Raw genomic sequence first — 18,420 nt, 5'->3', positions numbered from 1 at the left:
AATAAAATCCTAGGCCCCTTTCTGGTACAGGGACTGGCTGAATGGCCCCTATTTGGAGTAACAGAGAAATTTGCTTGTGAGCCTCTTTCCTTTGTGGAGGAGGAACGTCTGGCATGCCTTTGAAAGGGGGCAAGGTATGGAAATAAAACCTGTAACCGTGGTGAATGATATCCAACACCCATCTGTCTTGAGTAATTAAATCCCAATTTTCTTTGAAAAGAGACAGCCTTCCTCCCAAAGGAGCTGCCAGACGAGAATGTACTGGCAGCTGAAAAGGCAGGTCATTGGGTCTGTTTACTGAAAGGACTGACCCCTGCCCTCACCAGAAGTCTGAGCAGGAGAACTCCCTGTTCTAGGCCTAAAAGAACCTTGAGCTCTGCCCCTACCCCGTCTAGACCTACCCCTAGACTGGGAATCATAAGCAGGATATGTCCAACCCTTAAGTAGGCCAATGTCTGCTAAACTTTGGAGGCTGCACCTGCAAAAAATCTTTAACAGTCTGCATAGATTTAGCCTTGTCCTCCATTTTCTTTAAAACTGCTTCCACAGGCAGCCAAACAACACATCAGACTGTAAAGGAGCATCCAAAATCCTTGTCTTAACATGCTCAGCTAAATTCTGATCCCTCAACCAAGCGTGCCTGCGAAGAACAGAACCAGTGGCAGCCACCCTCGAGGAGGCCTGCACAGCATCAAAACCACATTGCAAAGAATGCTTACCCACTTGTTCAGACACATGAACTAAATCCAGCAACTCTTTACACTCAATACCTTCCGCCAGAGCATCCACCTTAGATTTCAATTGTGAAAGGAGATAATTTTGGTATTTTAGCATGTGAAACTGACAATTCAATGCCCTCATGGCTAAAGTGGAAGACGTATACACTTTCTTACCCCATCTATCCAAAGCCCTAGCCTCTTTATCAGAGGGAACAGGATTTTTAACAACAGAGGCCTTAACACCCTTAGGCCCCTGAGAAACAGTTTCTGGGTCTGCCCTAGGACTCTTAAAAAGATACTTATGAGCTTCAGGCACCCTATAGTACCTATCAGGTTTAACAGGGGCAGGAGGCAAAGAATCAGGGTTCAGGGAAGCCTCTGCAAAAACATCTTCCACCACATTCAACACAGGAGGTATAGCTAACGGCCTATGCTGGGGTAAAAACAAGAATTCCCTAAGCCTCTTCCTGGAATCAGAGTAATCTTGGCCTTCCCATTTAAAATGCTCCCTCATGGAATGCAGAGTCTCTGAAAATGAAAAATCCTCAGGTGGAGAAGCTGAAGGAGTGGAGTCATCCACATCAGAATCAGAATACTGAGGAAACTCCTGCAAGTCTTCAGCCGAAGACTCAGAAGCCTCTGAACACTGTTCAAAACTCTCAAACTCAGGCTCCACCCTAGGCCTCTTATCAGGAGGGGGCATAGAACCTCTAATCATAGTAATCAGATCCTCTGCCATTTTAAGCATATGTTTCTTAGGCACAGAACCTGAAGTGCTAGGAGAAGCCCCCACTGAAGCTAAACTTGGCCTACCTCTCAAAGAAGTCTTGGAAACAGAAGGAGAGGCTCTAACTACCTTAGGAAGAGAGGGAAGAACAGCTACCTGAGAAGCCCCCTCAGCCTGGCCTACCTCCTGAGAGGGTACATCGTGTAACAGTAAAGTCTCAGCCTGAGACTCCAAAGAAACTCCTGGCAAAACCTCTGGCTCCACTGAGCCTTCTAAAGAACCGACGTCCGGGACTGCCGGTTCTTCAACCCTAGGCTTTGCTGCTTTGTCCTTGCGCTTTTTGGACGAAGCGGGCGTCAGAGCATCCGACGGCATTTTGTAATTACAACGCTTCCCAAACACTAACCTGGCACAGTCTAACCTCCGCTTAATAGTGCGTTTGTTAAATCTAGCACAAGAGCGGCATCCAACAACGTCGTGCTCAGGCCCTAAACAAGGTATACACAAAGTATGGTAATCCCTATGAGGTATCTGTTTCCCACAAGAAATACAGTTATTCACTTTTTCTGACATCCGTTTAAATACTGAGGCAAGAAAAAACCAAAATGTTCCAACGGGTACTTAGCCAACTTTGATTCGGTCTGAAACTCCGACTTCAGAAAATTTCAGAACGCCAACCTGCACTCGCAAAACTGCTTCTGCATCGGACCATGCGGCAAAAAAGACTGAGGATATGACGTCGGTCATGCGCATTAGTACCCTCCTGACATCAGTCTAATGCGCCTTGACCGACGTCAGCCATATACTTTGGTATTCGGGCCGACTGGACAGCGGACTACCCAATGGTTAGGACTGCAGCAATGTGGAATGAAGAACATGGAATCAATCGTCTAGGTAGGGGAAGACCTGGAACCCTCGCAGGTGTGCCCCACCACTGCCATCACTTTGGTGAACACTCTGGGGGTGTTGGTGAAGCTAAAGGGTAGCTCTCTGAACGGGTAATGACTGGCTCCAAGCCCAAAGCGGTGGAACCTCCAAGAGCACTTGTCCGCTTTGATTTGGCAGCATGCGTCTTGCAGGTCCCACCAAGAACATCCAGAAGTTTCACTGCAGAAAGGGCAGAATGGATTGTAGAGTGACCATCCGGAATTTTGCCTTGGCAACTGACAGGTTTCGGGTTGAAAGATCCAGGATGGGTCTTAATTCCCCCATCTTCTTTGGCACCAAAAATAACCTGGAATAGATGTCTAATCCAGATTGGTTGGGGGGGGACTGACATCTGGATGACTCAGTAGCTTGGAAATTTCCACTGCTCCCTCCTCCCACTGCATGGGTGGAACGTCCGAGAGGTGTTTGGGTAGGACTGGTGGTTGAAGGAAGGGGATTCAGTATCTTCTGGATATAATCTGCAACACAGAACGATCATCTGTGATAGACTCCCAGGCTGTTGGGTGCAGACAGAGATGTCCTCCGACTGCCTCCAGAGACGAGCAGTTGGGCAACCCTTCAGGGATGCTGCGGGGGTCTGTCCGGGAAGGAATCCCGGGTCCCCTGGTTCCTTGGACCCCCCCTCTGCCACAAGGACGGCATCTATCAAACCCCCCTCTGCCTCTGGGGGAAGTTCTGAGCGACGCGGGAAAAGTCTTGAGACTTCGGAACCACAGCTTCTTCACCCCATGCTGATTCCGGGAAAAGAATTGTTATAGGGATGAGAAGCAGATCCTGATGGCAGACAAGGTTTTCCAGTCTTTCTCACTCTGGACTAAAGCGTCTTGAATGGTCTTACCAAAAAGGGTGGAAATGTCATAAGGGGCATTTGCAAATGACGCCTTGAAGGGCTTCGAGAATGTACAAAGCCGGAGCCAAAGCATGACGCCCAATGGCAACGCCTGTTCCGGCCGCCCTAGAGGCATCTTCCGTAGCGTAGTGTGCGAAAGGAGCCGCATCGAGGTATTGGAAATAGAGGTTAGGGTGGCCATACGGGAGGTTAACACCTCCTTTTCCACCGACATGGACCCAGGGGCAGACTCAGCAAACTCTTTGACTAGGTCCTGCTATGTAGTTCAGCGCGCACAAGGCAAACGTGGCTGAACCAAAAGCCCGCTTCTCGAAATGGTCCATGGCCTGGGACTCTGGGTCCAGTGGATGGACCATAGAGTGCTCCTGAGCTAGGTCTTTCTTGGTAGCCACAACAACCACCATGACATCAACCAGGGATCCCTCAGACCAATGTTACTTGTTCGATAGGGTGCTTAGAATTTTATCAGGGAGCTTGGGAATGGACTCCACATTGTTGGGCTCCTTCCATGCCCAGGATCTGGCGCCAAGACTACGGCTCCAGGAGTCTGACAGCTCTGAAAGGGTCAGAGCCAAGCCACTCAGGGTAACTATCAGCGTCGAGGTACCTTGGACCACTGGCGCTGACCCCTTGACACCAGGAAACTGCAGACTTTACAACTCCAAAATGGGGGTCAGATCAGAGAAGAAGTAATGGGGAAGAAGGCAGAGTGTGTGCTCCCAGCCCCAGAAGGGGAGGGGGCAGGCAAGACTCCCATCTGGATCTGGGTCCAGATGAACCTCCACATCATCCTGTCCACCTCGGCTTTTGAAAGACTACTGGTGGAGCAAGCCACTGACATGGGCCTGGAATGGCGCCGAGGGAAGGCAAGAAGGGGAGAATGACCTCAGGAAATCTCCGGCTCTGGTAAAAATCGTGGGGACTGGAGCCAAGGTGAACCTCGGGATCGATGCAGCAGAGACTTGGACAGAGGTCTGTCGAGGGAAGAGTGGTCTGGGGATCGCTTTTTTGGCCTGTCCCGGTCTTTGGGATGAACCTTATCCCCTTCCCCAGACTTCTTGGAGGTAGGTTGAGTCCCAGAAACACAGGTAGAAGAGGTTAGAGGGGGGCTGCTGCTTCAGAAGGGAGAAGGCCCTTCAGAATCAACTTATTCCTCCTGTCGATCAATGGGCGGGGGTTGAAACCTGCGCAGATCAAACAGAAGGTCTCCAAGTGCTGCACCCCAAGACAAACAATGCACAAAGTGCAGCCATCAGATAGGTGGAGCTTGTGGCCACATTCAATACATTTCTTTAAGCCAGGTTTGGATGCCATGGCTGGAGGAAAGTACAGACATACACACACTAGAAAGGGAGAAGAATGAAGGCGGGAAAGAGAAGAGATTAATTTTTTTTTTTTAACAGATGAACCAGTACACAGGGATAGTGTAGGTGAAGAAAGCTAGATATAGAAAGAGGTTAAATGAGTAAAAATGGAAAAGATTTACTCACACTAAATAACTTTAATCCTGAGGAAGCTCGGAGTGAGAAATCACACTGCTGACTGTCATGACCGGCAAATGAGATCTGAGGGGAGGAGGGAAACAGGGGCATTGTGGGTAAGGGAGGAGCTTGGATCCGATGCTGGAAAATGCAGTCTAGTTGGATCCGTACCGGATCCATATTCCCACAGGTTGAAGATCAAATGAAAACAACTTCAGATCTACAGAATAGTTTGCAGTGCAGCCATGAATTTTACAATAAAAGTACTTCATGTAAACATACATCCGATGCCATATCCCCAGTTCAATCAGTATGGAGTAGTTTATAAGACAACGTTTCCATAAAGCAAGAGCAGTAAAGGCATTTCAGTGGAAAATAAATGACACTGTGGTAACAGTTTTTGACGACAGGAACAGATAGTACAAGAAGCAAAATATTGGATCAGTATTACATGGATGGAGTGATATTCACTGGGTTTAATGACTTATTGGGTTGGAAAGCATGTGCAGAGACAGTTATTGAGGTAATGACGCTTCAATTTGGTTTTGAAAGTTTTTAAGTTTGAATCTGCCTCAGAGATGAGGAAATACAGCTCCACAGTTTGGAGACACGGCAGGTGTATAGTGAGTTGCCAGCAGTGGCTTTGGTTTTAGTTACACTGTGCAGTAATTTATCTTTGGAATGAAGGGATCTTGGGGGGGGGGGGAGTTAACAAGCATGCTTAGGCTTGGACAGTTGTCTGGTTTGGATAGTGTTTATGGACAATCAACAATTGACAATGAGCAAGTCAGTGGGTAGTTTGAGCTAGTTAAGTTTTTGAAGGGCTGTGCAGTGTTGGATACTACTACTGGATACAAAGTTGGTTATCTTATAATAGCAATGTTGAAGTTTAGCTGTTAGTTAGTGGTTGTAAAGCTTGTAAAATCTGGGGAGGCATACAGGAGGGTGGGTACTAGGTAGGCTGTGGCAATTTTATTCCTAGAGTTTTCTGTGAATTTTCTAAAGACTACCAAGCTTTTGTCTTCTCTTTTTTACTGCTTGCTGGAAACAGTGATCGTATTTCAACTGGTCACCTGCTGGGGCACCTAGTAATTTGGTGTGTGAGATGAGCTCAATTTTTCTGTTATTTATTTTAGGTTATTTTGAAGAGGTCTTTTTGTTTTGTGAATTGATTTAGTGTGAATAGCATAAGGTTACTTTTTTTAGGGTTCAGAAGGAACTGGGAGTCATTATGCTATTTTAAGATTGAAGTGAAGGATTCTTGGGACAGTTGCTGCAGAGCTGATAGGAGTTTTGCTGCACAAATGCATGTGGCATCATTGCTATACTGAGTTAGAGAGGTATGTAACAGTTTCCTGGAGTAGGTAGAGAGCCAAGAGCAAAGAAAGGTTTCAAGCATTTGTGAAACTGGCACAAATAAATCTCAGCAGGAAAGCTGAATGTTGGACTTAAAATAGGTATGACCTTGTCAGGCAATGCAGGAAATGGAGTTACTAAGTAATGAGGAATCTAGGACAATCTGTCCTCAACTACGAACACATTTCACTTCCATTTAGAAAGCCAATCCAAAATGTGAATATGGTCTCGAGGGTGACTAACATAAAAAAACACCCAAGATCATCTGGGAATTTTTAAAAGTGTGCGCCAACACAAAAGTATATGAGATATAAAAGAACTGTCCAACTACAAGTCCCCTTTCTATCTGCACTTGCAATGTCCTTCTCTACGTGTTCCCCTGTGTCATGGAATTACAAATATGAAGTCCTACTTACTTCAGTCACCAAAAAGTACAGGTCTCTCAGTATTATCACAGGAAATACAAAACAAATGAATCACAAGACCATTCACTCCTTACCAGTACCACTCCATCATGCTCTATCCCTTTCACAAGAAGGGCAAAACAGGTCAATCCCAGAGTACATTTACAGGTACCCACCTAATCATTCAAGTTTAATCTAAAGGATGCTAGAATATTACTTTAACTCACAGTAGAAGTTTGTTCTGGACATAAGGTAGACACTGGTTAATAAAAAATACAGGAGGTCAAGGAGGACGGGGTCCTTGCAAAGTTAAAATATTTGATTCCTTCTTGCTTGATACTACATCACTGTATTACACTGTATGATTCAGGGGATTAATTTCAAAAGTGTCTGAGAATGTGCTGATTTTTTTGTCATGTGGAACCTTGCTTGACAAACCAGAAAGGCATGAGCCATATGCCATAAGAAACTATTGCTTTGACAGGTTGTTGCTGACAGAACTGCAGTAATAAAACAGACTCTCTCAACTGGTTTTGAGGATTTGCCCTTCTTTGGTACCAGAAACAGCACAGATTTAAAAACTTGCCCTCTAACTAGGAGGAACTCTCATTCATTTGCCAGAGGATCTTCCTTCAACCAAAGGGCCAAAGGAACCTGATGACATGACAGGTGTGTCTGGAATGAGTTGTCCTTATAATTTCTGAACACATTACATGATATAATCCTGTTGAATTGTTTTCACTCATATTTGTCTGTAGTTATCTACTGCAAGCTTGGGAGTGATTACTCCACAGCATGCTTAACAGCAGTACTGAGAAAGAAGGAAATATTGATAAAGGCTGACGTCATTGTGGGAAAAAAATCAGAATGGGTCTGGTCTTTCCTGTTATACTATATAGTTCTTTTCATGTATTCTCCCCTTTTTTTTCTTGCTAGCAGTAGCAAGATACTGCTGTTAAGGAGTAACAATACATGTCTGTGAAAGATTACCTTACTTAGCCTTTCCTTTCTATGATCAGTATGCTGACCTAAAAAATTCATGTATTAAAGCCTTTTAAGACTGCATTCTTAACCTAGTTAATTTTCTTAATTAAAGTCAACCCCAGCACAGTAGCACTTGATGATCTACAAAACTGAGTACACTTCAATGGGTACATAGCTATCTTAACACTGGCATGGCTAGCTACTCTTCATGTAGAAAAGAATGTTAATTGCACATGCCAGCAAATCAAGCATGGCAGATCCTCATGCTATCCAAAATATGGCCTGTAGCCTCCCCAGTCCTCAAAAATAGAAGCTTTAAAATTACCTGTTGAACTGAATGAACACCAGGTTCCACACTTCCAGTACATTAGGATCATCCATATTGACCAAGTGTGCAGCATCTCTCCCTCCAATTCGGTCATAATGGATCTCGCTGCAGGGGCCACAAGGGCCAGTGTCTCCCATCTCCCAAAAATTGTCTTTCATGCTGCCAGGAAGGATCCTGTTGTCAGGCAATCTGTAAGGCAAAATAAAAATTATACAGCATTAGTTCCAATGAAAACAAGTTAATCAAATCAACCATTTTAAATTCTGAGATTTTAAAAAAATGCATCCCTGGATTTCTGCACAGTCAGTGTTTTACACTAAACTTTCTGCATCAGCCTGCGATGCAGCCTTCATCAAGTACCATTCGAGGTAGCCTAAACTGACCAGCAGATGCATACTGTGCCACTGTTACAGTAGAAGTGCCAAAACTAGACATACTAGGTCCATGGGTCCAAACAATATTCCAGGCAGTCTGCTTGCAAATATCAAATACCATGAAGCCCAACTTCTCCTAAATCTTTTTAACGTTAAGTCTCTCCACAGGCTATAGATTTAAAGCTTTTAGAACAGCCACAGTTGTCCCCATTACAAGGGCAGCCTCACAACACAGACTCTGGTGACTACAGGCTTATCAGTCATACTAGCATAATTTGTAAACCTGTAAAACTTATAATGACTGAACTAATTAATGAACAAAGGTGACCACCAAACCCTCGACTCCAATCAGTCTGGATCTGCCAAGGACAGTCAGGTCATGCCTACTTAACCTAGTCAATGTTTTTATGACAAGATCATAGCACCTTTACAGTTGGGCCAGACTGTATGTATTGCTTATTTTGACCATATTAAATCCTTTTGTCACCATCCCCCTTCCGCTACCCGATCGATTTCCAATTAACTTAAAGACCAAAGAGTCCATACCTGCAGTCATCTCCTCTAGCAATGGAAATATTACCATGAGTGTGGGACAGGGTCCAGTCTTGGGTCCCCTCTCATTACACATTTAGTTCTCAGAAGTAAAATCAGGCATTCGAAGTCTATGAATAACCAAACCTGCAGACAACTGTAAAATGGGTGCTGCTGTCAACTCAATGATAACCACATTCTCCAGGTAAGCCTAAAATCACACCTACACCTACTGCTCTACCCATGGGCTCACTCCCTAAATATTAAGAATTGTAGTATAGTTACCCTTGGGAAAAGCCCTAACCCTTCATTTCATTTCACAGGCATTCTTCTTGAAACAGATCCCTCTATTATGAATCAGACTACCAAAACTGAGCATGAGCTCTGTCTCTACCACCATCGCCATCATCTGTGGTCAGAAGGCCTTTTGCCTCGCACAGTACACTTGCTGTTACTGCTCTTATAGGTACAATACCATCATCAGACCTGTACACTCAGCCCTCAGACATACTGAAAACAATGCCTCCTTTGGAAAGTACCCCTCTAAAGCACCTTGTACAACAAAGTGCCCCAAAGATTCCCAATTACAAAAACCTTTTGTTTAAAGCACTTTAGCTACAAAAAGAGATTACAATTCTCTAGCCTTTTACTGAGTCTTTCATAGGTTTCTGAGAAGCAATATTTGTCCACTGTTCTTGCTATGAAAAAAGCCCTTACCTTTCCACCCATATCACTCTTCACAGGTCAAAACAGCTCAACTAGTCACCACTCCCAGACAACAATACCTGCTGGCATGATAGGCTTCTGTTAAGGAACGACAAAACTCAGATTTCAACAGAGCAAGAAATCTCTTTAAGAACACGACCATGGAAGACCAAGTGAAATAAAAAGGTGTCTCATTTTTAGAATTAAATCCCACACTACAAATGAAACAATTACTCAATTTCAGCTGACCAGAAAGAACATCAGATGTTTCTGCAAGGTTTTGGTAACAGTTCATCCTTGAGTTTTCTTATCATAACCTTGACCATATTGAATAACTAATTTTATTTCTGTATATCTGACCCAACTAAACATGAGGATATGCTTATGGCAAAGAAAAAAAAATTAAGTCACATGGACCAAAACTCCATTTTAATTCAAGAAGAAGTCTACTCTTGCTTTGTATTCTCACAGAAAATCTCATTCCTTCACATTTCTTAACCAAAGTACCCCCCTGACCTTTGAGTAAAGATGACCTCTGCATGTCAAGAACACCTCCCTAAAACCTATACAGCAAATTCACTGACTACAGAAATAAGCATAATATTATGCCTGACTTTAGTGTCAATTATCTCCTATGCAGAGGAGGATAGTCTATCCTTACTCTCACAAGTGTGACATTGACAAGCTTCTCAGTGGCTCTTCATCCCCTTGATTTGCATAGGCCTGCGAAGCAATGTTCCACTCTAATCAGAATACTCAAAATGCACTGCCATACCCTGCGCCTACAGGTCCAGTTATGTGTCACTGAGAAAAACTGCAGCCCACTCCAGTACATAACAAAAACAAAAAAGAAAAAACTAAAAAGTACAGTTTTGTACCTACCATAAATGTAGATGTCCGAGAGGAATGCATCTGCAGTCTTTACAAATGGGTTGTCCTGTCGTCAGGCAGCCCTTTGGTCGGCCGGATTCCAAAGTCTGGGTCTGGCTTCGGCTGGTGTCGCACTTCACCAGACGTCATTGCGGCAGTTATTCGGGTATAAAGGCATCAGCCGACGCCATTTTCCTCAGTGTTTCTTGCCCCAGATGCCAGGTGCCCTCTTGGATGGCTAAATTTGGATAAATGCCAAAGATTCCAAATAGTAGAGAGCAAACACACAAAATAAGCATGTATGTACATATATACAAACAAATACACCATAATAGATCCCCCCCAAGCTAACTGAAGATTGGCAAATACCCTAGGAGTACCTCAGAGGGGAAGGAGGGTGGGTAATCCTGACTGCAGATGCATTCCTCTCGGACATCTACATTTATGGTAGGTACAAAACTGTACTATGTCCTTCAAGGATGCATCTGCAGTCTTTACAAATGGGTAGAATACCATAGCTAAACTAGGGGAGGAGGAAATGAGAATAGATTATGGTGTAGTTAGGATCCCTTGCAAAACAGCAGTGGCAAAACCAGCACGGGATCTAGAGTATAGAGGTAAGTTATAATGCTTGGCAAATGTATGCATGGAGGTCCAAGTAGCAGCCTCTATAATGTCCTTGGTAGCCACTCCTCGTAAGAAAGCTGTGGTAGTGGCTGTAGCCCTTGTGGAATGAGGCCCGATGTTCTCTGGAGTTTTCTTTCCATGGTAGGAGTAACAAAATCTAATGCAATTTCCTATCCATTTGGAGATTGTCTGTTTAGAAATTGGTTTTCCTTCCTTTCCTGTTGCATATGCTACCAGAAGCTGGTCAGTTTTTCTATTGTTTTTTGTCCTGTCCAGGTAGTAGCGTAATTGTCTGTGTACATCCAAGGTATGTAAGAGCCTTTCTCCCCTGTTCTGTGGGTTGGGGAAGAATGTAGGAAGGTGGATAGCCTGATTTAAAGAGACTCTGGATACCACCTTAGGCATAAATGTAGGATTTGTTCTCATGGATACTCTATCTTGATGGAAGATCAGGAAGGGTTGCACTGCCATTAATGCCTGTAGTTCAGAGACCCTTCTTGCTGAAGTTATTGCCAGCAGGAAAGCAGTCTTCCAGGATAAGTATTGTAATTCTGCTGTTGCTGCTGGTTCGAAAGGAGGAAGAGTCAGTTTTTCTAGCACAAAGTTCAAGTCCCATGCTGGCAATGGAGGTTTCCTGGGAGGTTTTACATTTTAATTCCTCTCAGAAACTGTCTGAGCAGAGGAGGCGAGAAGACAGGAGGATCCAAGCTGTATTCTGCTGAAATAGCTGATGCATGTATCTTGATGGAAGAATAGGACAGGCCTGTATGGAAGAGCTCTGCCAAGTACTCCAGGATGTTGGCTATGTTCACCAGTGTCACATCTTGCCCCTTTGCAGTACTCCAGATGAAATATCTTTTCCATTTTGCTGCATAATTCTTTCTTGTTGAAGGTCTCTGAGCCTCCAGGATTATGTCTTTAACCCTTTGGGATAAATTTGGGCTAATTGCTGTTATGTAATGTTCCAGGCAGTTAGCTGCAGAGTTTTTAGGTTTGGATGCAGGATGTTGTAGTTGTTCTGTGTTAGCAGTAATGGGATCAGGGGCAGTGTCCATATTTGTTCCCGGGACATGCTCCTCAGCAGTGGATACCAATGTTGTCTTGGCCAGTCTGGGGCTATCAGAATGATCCTCGGACGTTCCTCTTTGATCTTCAGAAGCACCTTGTGCATCAAAGGAAGTGGTGGGAATGCGTATGCTGTCAGGCTTTTCCAACTGAAAGATAGGGCGTCCACCTTCCAAGCAAGTGGGTGGTAAGTCCTTGTGCAGAATTTCTTCAACTGGTGATTGAATGGGGATGCAAACAAGTCTATTTGTGGTAATCCCCATTTTCTTGTGATGGTTTTGAAGATGTCCGGATGCAGCATCCATTCGTGGGCATCTGTTGTAGTTCTGCTTAATATGTCTGCTAGAATGTTTTCCTTCCCTGGTACATAAATTGCCTGTAACTGAATGTTGTAGCTCAGAGCCACATCCCATAGGTCCAGTGCCAGCCGGCATAGAGGGTATGAGTGTGTGCCTCCCTGTTTGTTGATGTACCACATAACTGTGGTGTTGTCTGTCCTTATCATCAACTGGCCTTCTTGGATAAAAGGTCTGAATGCCTGGATTGCCAATTTTACTGCCATCATTTCTTTTAGATTTATATGCAGATGCAGCTGGTCTTGAGTCCATAGGCCTTGAATGCACTTGCCCAGGATGTGTGCCCCCCAACCGAGGTCTGAGGCATCTGTCGTGATGGTTTGTCTTGGTTGCCTTTTGCAGAAGGGCAATCCTGTGTTTGATTGGCAGGCCTGAGCCCACCATAGGAATTCTTGCTTCAGGCATGGGATCATTGGAATTTTGGTTTCTAGGCTGTGCTTGTGCTGGGACCACAAATTCTTTAGGTACCACTGTAGCTTTCTCATATGCAGCCTGGCATGAGGGACCAGTATTATGCAGGATGCCATGAAGCCTAGAGCTTGTAGCACTTTTCTTGCAGTTAGATGGTTCTGCTTTGTTAATGCCAAGAAGTAGAGAGGAAGTTGCTCTTTCTTTTCTGCAGTTAGAAATGCCATTTGTTTTGATGTGTCCAGTTCTGCACCCAGAAAGGTTATTCTTTGGGATGGAATCAGCCTTGACTTTTTGTATTGACTGTATATCCCAGGGCTTGCAGCAGGTAGATGACTCTTTGTAAGTCTTCTGTTAGCTTGTTTTGTTGTCCGCTTGTATCAGGCAGTCGTCCAGGTAGGGATAGATTTGAATCCCCTGAAGTCTGCAATGAGCGATTACTGATGCCAGGCATTTCGTGAACACTCTGGGCGCAGTAGATAAGCCAAAGGGCAATGCTGAGAATTGATAATGCTCTGATCCTGCAAGAAATCTGAGGCATCTTCTGCAAATTGGTCTTATGGGGACGTGCAGGTATGCCTCCTTGAGATCTAGAGTTACCAGCCAAGACTCCTTGCCCAGCATGGGAAGAAGCTGCTGTAGGGTCAGCATTTTGAATTTTGGAACAATGAGGAATGTGTTTAAAGCGGACAGATCTAGAATAGGCCTCCATTTGTTTTCTTTTCTTGGTACCAGGAAGAGTCTGGAGTAAAATCCCTTTCCTTGCTCCATAGATGGTACCTTTTCCACAGCTCTCATTCTTAATAATTGAGATATTTGTTTTAGAGCTTCTGTCCTTTGAGTAGGTGGTAGGTTTGGCATTCCTCTCTTTCCTGGTAGAGTATGGAAATGGAACCTGTAACCTTGGTCTATAGTTTGCAAAATCCATTTTTCTCTTGTAATGCAGTGCCAGTTTCTTGAAAATAAGGTTAGCTTTCCGGCTAAGGGTGCTTCTAGTTGTTCCCTGGTAGGCGGTGCCACCGCCAAGTCACTGTGATTGAGTTGTTGTAGTGGTGGTGGCTGTATCCGTGCCTCGCTGGTTGTTACCCTGCCACTGGCACCCCTGTAGGCACCCCTGGATTGGTTTCTGCCTCTAGAGCCTATTCCTGCCTCTTTGTGCCTTAGAGGAGTCCGGAAAGGACCAATTCTTGGAGGGCCAGTTCCTGCTAAACCTTGGAGGTTGAACTTGTAAGAAATCTTTCACTGTTTGCACAGATTTTGCTTTCTCTTCCATCTTTTTTAGTACCTGCTGTGCAGGGGAACCAAATAAATTGACCTTGTCCATAGGTGCATCCAAAAGCTTAGATTTGACATGGTCTGGCAATGCCTGTTCTTTCAACCATGCATGCCTCCTGATAACTGTGCCAGTCATGGCTGATCTAAAGGAAGCCTCCAGTGCATCATAGCCACATTTTAAGGAATGGTTACTAACCTGCTGTATGTTATGTACCATTTCTTGAACATACTTTTTATCTAAAGATTCTTCAGAGGACAGCTTTTTAGTTAACTGGTCAAGCATAAACTCTTGATATTGAATCATATGAAATTGGCAGTTCAAAGCTCTAGCTGACAAAGTAGCAGAGGTGTAAACTTTTTTACCCCATCTCTCTAAGGACCTGGATTCTCTTTCAGAGGGGAGGGGGTTTTTAGAAGAAGTAACTGCTGCAGCTTTAGGACCCTGGGAGATAGTCTCTGGATCTGCAAAAGGAGCCTTATATAAATGGTGATGAGTGTCCGGGACCCTGTAGTACCTATCGGGCTTAGCAGGGGCCGGAGGTAAAGAATCAGGAGCAGTGCAAGCATCATTAAATGCATCATCAACCACAGTAAGAACTGGAGGTATAGCTAAGGGCCTATGCTGTGGCAAATGTAGAAAGGTCCTAAGCCTTTTTCTAGAGTCTGAGAAATCTTGGCCCTGCCACTGAAATTGTTCCCTCATAGCATGCAAGGTTTCCCCAAAGGAAAATTCCTCAGGAGGAGAGGCTGAAGGGATGGACTCCTCAGCATCAGAGTCTTCGTAAGGAGAATAAGAAGCCTCAGGAGGGTCTGTATGTTCTGAGTCATCAGAGGAATCATCTGTGGATACTGGCTCAGGGGCTCTGCTCTAGGCCTCTTTTCTGGAGGAGGAGAGAGGCCCTGTCTGGATGAGGCTGGGCTCCACAATTAAAGAGATGAGATCCTCAGCCAAAGAAAGCATATGGGAGCTGGTGCTGGGCCTGTGAGAGGGGGGCTTGGCAGGCACAGGTTTTGATGCTTTGGCTGCTTTAGCCCTGGCAAAGGCCTTAATAGACATAGCTGGAGGAGGCCTAGCAGCTCCACGTGCAGGGGTTGAAATATCCAAGGGAATGGTGTCTGATAAATCCTGTGAAACCGCAACAGAAGGTTGGATTTCAGAGGCCGTTTCTACCAGGTTAGAAGAGGCCTCGGTAGAAGGCATGTTATCGGCTGAAGAAAGAACCGCTTGCTCGGTTTCAGCCGAAACCGAGACACTCGTGGTTTGCTTAACTGCGGTTTCGGCCGAAACCGCGGACCGCGAGTGTCGGTCCTTTTCTTTGCGTTTTTTGGTTATTTGCGTAGTCGGAGGATCCGACGGCATAATGTAGGCAAAATTGGAGCCGAAAATCTGTTCAGCAAAGTCCGAACGACGTCTAAGCGTCCGCCGGTTAAAAGAAGCACAGGCTAGACAAGCTGCTACGTCGTGGTCTGGGCCTAAACAATGTATGCAATAGGAGTGGAAATCTTTATGAGGTATTTGTTTCCCACAAGATAAACAGTTAACTTTCTCTGACATCGGCTGAGGCAAGAAAGAGTCCCCAACGGGGTACTTAGTTTTATAGAAGTCTTCGAAGTAGTATTCGGTAGTAGTAATCTCTGGATCTGACCGACCGGCACTTGCGAACAGCTTCTGCTTCGGGCGCCACGCGGCAAGAAAGACTGAGGAAAATGGCGTCGGCTGATGCCTTTATACCCGAATAACTGCCGCAATGACGTCGGGTGAAGTGCGACACCAGCCGAAGCCAGACCCAGACTTTGGAATCCGGCCGACCGAAGGGCTGCCTGACGACAGGACAACCCATTTGTAAAGACTGCAGATGCATCCTTGAAGGACATCTTTGTAAGTACTAAAATGTACTTAGCATGAGTTTAAAATCAAAAGTGCAGTTCTGTTCCACAAACTCTACTTCCCACACAAAAGTACAGTTGTGTACACTTTACCATAAATGTAGATGTTAGAGTGTATTCACTGTTGCAGTCATCACATTTGGGTTATCTGCTTGCAGTAGCCCTCAGTTGGCCTGATTATCAAAGTCTTGGGTCCTGTGTCGGTTGCTGTCTCATCTTTCATGTCAGGTAGTCAGGGGTATAAAACATGCAGCCGACACCATTACATCAGTTTTTCTTGCCCCAGATGTTAGGTGCCCCCATAATGGGAAGCAATTATATACAAGGTTACACCCCCAACAAAAAAGAAAATACACCAAAAAGCTTTAAGCACAGTAAACAAGAACAGAAGTATAGTCAATAGAAATCAGGGGACTGGAGGGAGGGTAACCAGGACTGCAATAGTGAATACATTCAAACATCTACATCTATGGTAAGTGTACACGACTGTACTATGTTCTTCGTGTTTCACTGTTGCAGTCATCACATTTGGGTAGATTCCCAAAGCTAAGGATGGGAGGAGGTAATTAGATAGCATTAGGACCAGCTATAAGGCCCTGCAAGACTGCAGTGGCAAAGCCAGCTCTGGATTTAGAAAAAAAAAGGCAAGTGGTAATGCTTGGTGAAGGTATGTACAGACCTCCAGGTAGCAGCTTCTAGGATGTCCCTGGTAGGGACACCCATTTTAGGTTTACACCTCTGAGAAAGGCTGTAGATGTAGATGCAGCCCTAGTTGAATGTGGTCTTATCCCCTGTGGGGTAGATTTTCCATAGTGCTTATAGCAGAAATGAATGCAATGGCCTATCCACTTAGAAATGGTTTGCTTTGCGATGGCCTTCCCCTCTGCTCCTGCAGCAAATGCAACCAGCAGCTGTTCAGATTTTCTGAGAGGCTTAGTCCTGTCCAAGTAAAATCTAAGTTGTCTGTGCAAGTCCAATGAGTGCAGTATTTGCTCCCCTTTGTTCTGTGGATTAGAAAAGAAGGTTGGCAAATGAATGGACTGATTAAGGGCCACACTGGAAACCACCTTGGGCATGAAAGAGGGATTGGTCCTGTGGGACACCCTGTCAGCATGAAAGATGATGAAAGGCTCCACTGTCATGAGGGCCTGTAATTCAGACACCCTTCTTGCTGAAGTGATGGCTAGAAGTAAGGCTGTTTTCCAAGAAAGGAATTTCAGCTCTGCATTTGCAGCTGGCTCAAAGGGAGGTAGAGCTTTTCCAATACAAAGTTAAGGTCCCAGGCTGGAGTAGGGGCTCTCCTGAGTGGTCTTAAGTTTTTGGCCCCTCTGAGGAATTGCTTCTGCAGTGGATGAGAGAAGAGGGGTGGTTCTGTATTGTAATGAGATGAAATGACTGACACATGAATTCTGATGGAGGAAAAGGAAAGGCTCTTGTGAAGCATCTCAGTTAAGTATGAAGAATATGGGGTAAATTGGGCGCTGCTGTACCCATCCCCTGAGTTTGGCTCCAGGAACAGAATCCTTTCCATTTTTCAGCATAGGATTTTTTAGTACTAGGCCTCCTCGCCTCCAGAATGACATCCATCACTTGCTTACTGAAGGATGGTAACAGAGAAATCAGGTAATTAGCCAGGTTCAGGGTTTGAAGCTGTGGGTGCAAAATTTGGCCCTCCTGCTGGGACAGCAGGGCAGGGGTCTGAGGCAGGTGCCATGGTGGCAGCAGTAACACACTGCGCAAGAGGGGGTACCAGTGTTGGCGTGGCCAGTCTGGTGCAAATCAGTATTGTCCTTGGTTTTTCCGGTTTGATTTTTAGTAGTACCTTGGAGAGGAGAGGCAGAGGGGGAAAGGCATAAACTGATAGGTTTTTCCAGGTGAAGCACAGGGCATCCACTTTCCAAGCTTGTATGTGGGGAGTCTCTGTGCAGAATTTGCCCAATTGGTAGTTCTGGGGGAGGCAAACAGGTCTATCTCTGGGCTCCCCCATTTGTTTCGCAACATGTTGAAAATCTTTGCTTCCAGTTTCCACTCATGTGGGTCCATGAGATTTCTGCTTAGGTCATCTGCCAATGTACTTAGCTTTCCTGGCAGGAATTGAGCCTGTAGGTGCACTTGGTAGCTCAAGGCTGTGTTCCACACAGCCATGGCTAGTCTGCAGAGAGGGTACGAGTGGGTACCCCCTGCTTGTTTATGTACCACATAACAGTAGTACTGTCTGTCTTTACCAATAACTGACCTGGAAGAATGTGGTCCTTGAAGGCTGTCAGAGCATTCTGTACAGCTAACATTTCTTTTTGAATGATATGCAGGTGCACTTAATTTGGGTTCCATTTGCCCTGAATGCACTGCCCTGCCAAGTGAGCCCCCCCCCCAAGCATAATCTGATGCATCTGTTAGGGTTTGGGTGGCAAGGGGTAGAGTGAATGGCAGTCCCTTGTTTTGGTGGCAGGCCTCTGCCCACCAAAGGAACTCTATCTGTAGACAAGGTATGATAGGAATCATTGATTCTAGATCCTGAGAATGTT

The 18,420-nt window shown here is 45.1% G+C and overlaps 1 protein-coding gene across 1 annotated transcript in view; it reads right to left on the bottom strand.

Annotated features, from left to right (window-relative positions):
• Positions 1-18,420, bottom strand: part of LOC122808571 (alanine--tRNA ligase, cytoplasmic-like) — an 859,981-nt gene that overhangs the window by 813,839 nt on the left and 27,722 nt on the right. Inside the window, exon 2 of the mRNA XM_044079527.1 lies at positions 7,795-7,992. Coding sequence (XP_043935462.1) covers positions 7,795-7,992 — 198 coding nt within the window. The remainder of the gene's footprint in view (positions 1-7,794; positions 7,993-18,420) is intronic.

This window comes from Protopterus annectens, chromosome 8.part0 (assembly GCF_019279795.1).
Source record: "Protopterus annectens isolate FY-2018-M chromosome 8.part0, PAN1.0, whole genome shotgun sequence".
Classification (NCBI taxonomy): domain Eukaryota; kingdom Metazoa; phylum Chordata; order Ceratodontiformes; family Protopteridae; genus Protopterus; species Protopterus annectens.
Note: the sequence above shows the minus strand (reverse complement) of the source record. Positions and strands in the feature narration are given on the sequence as shown.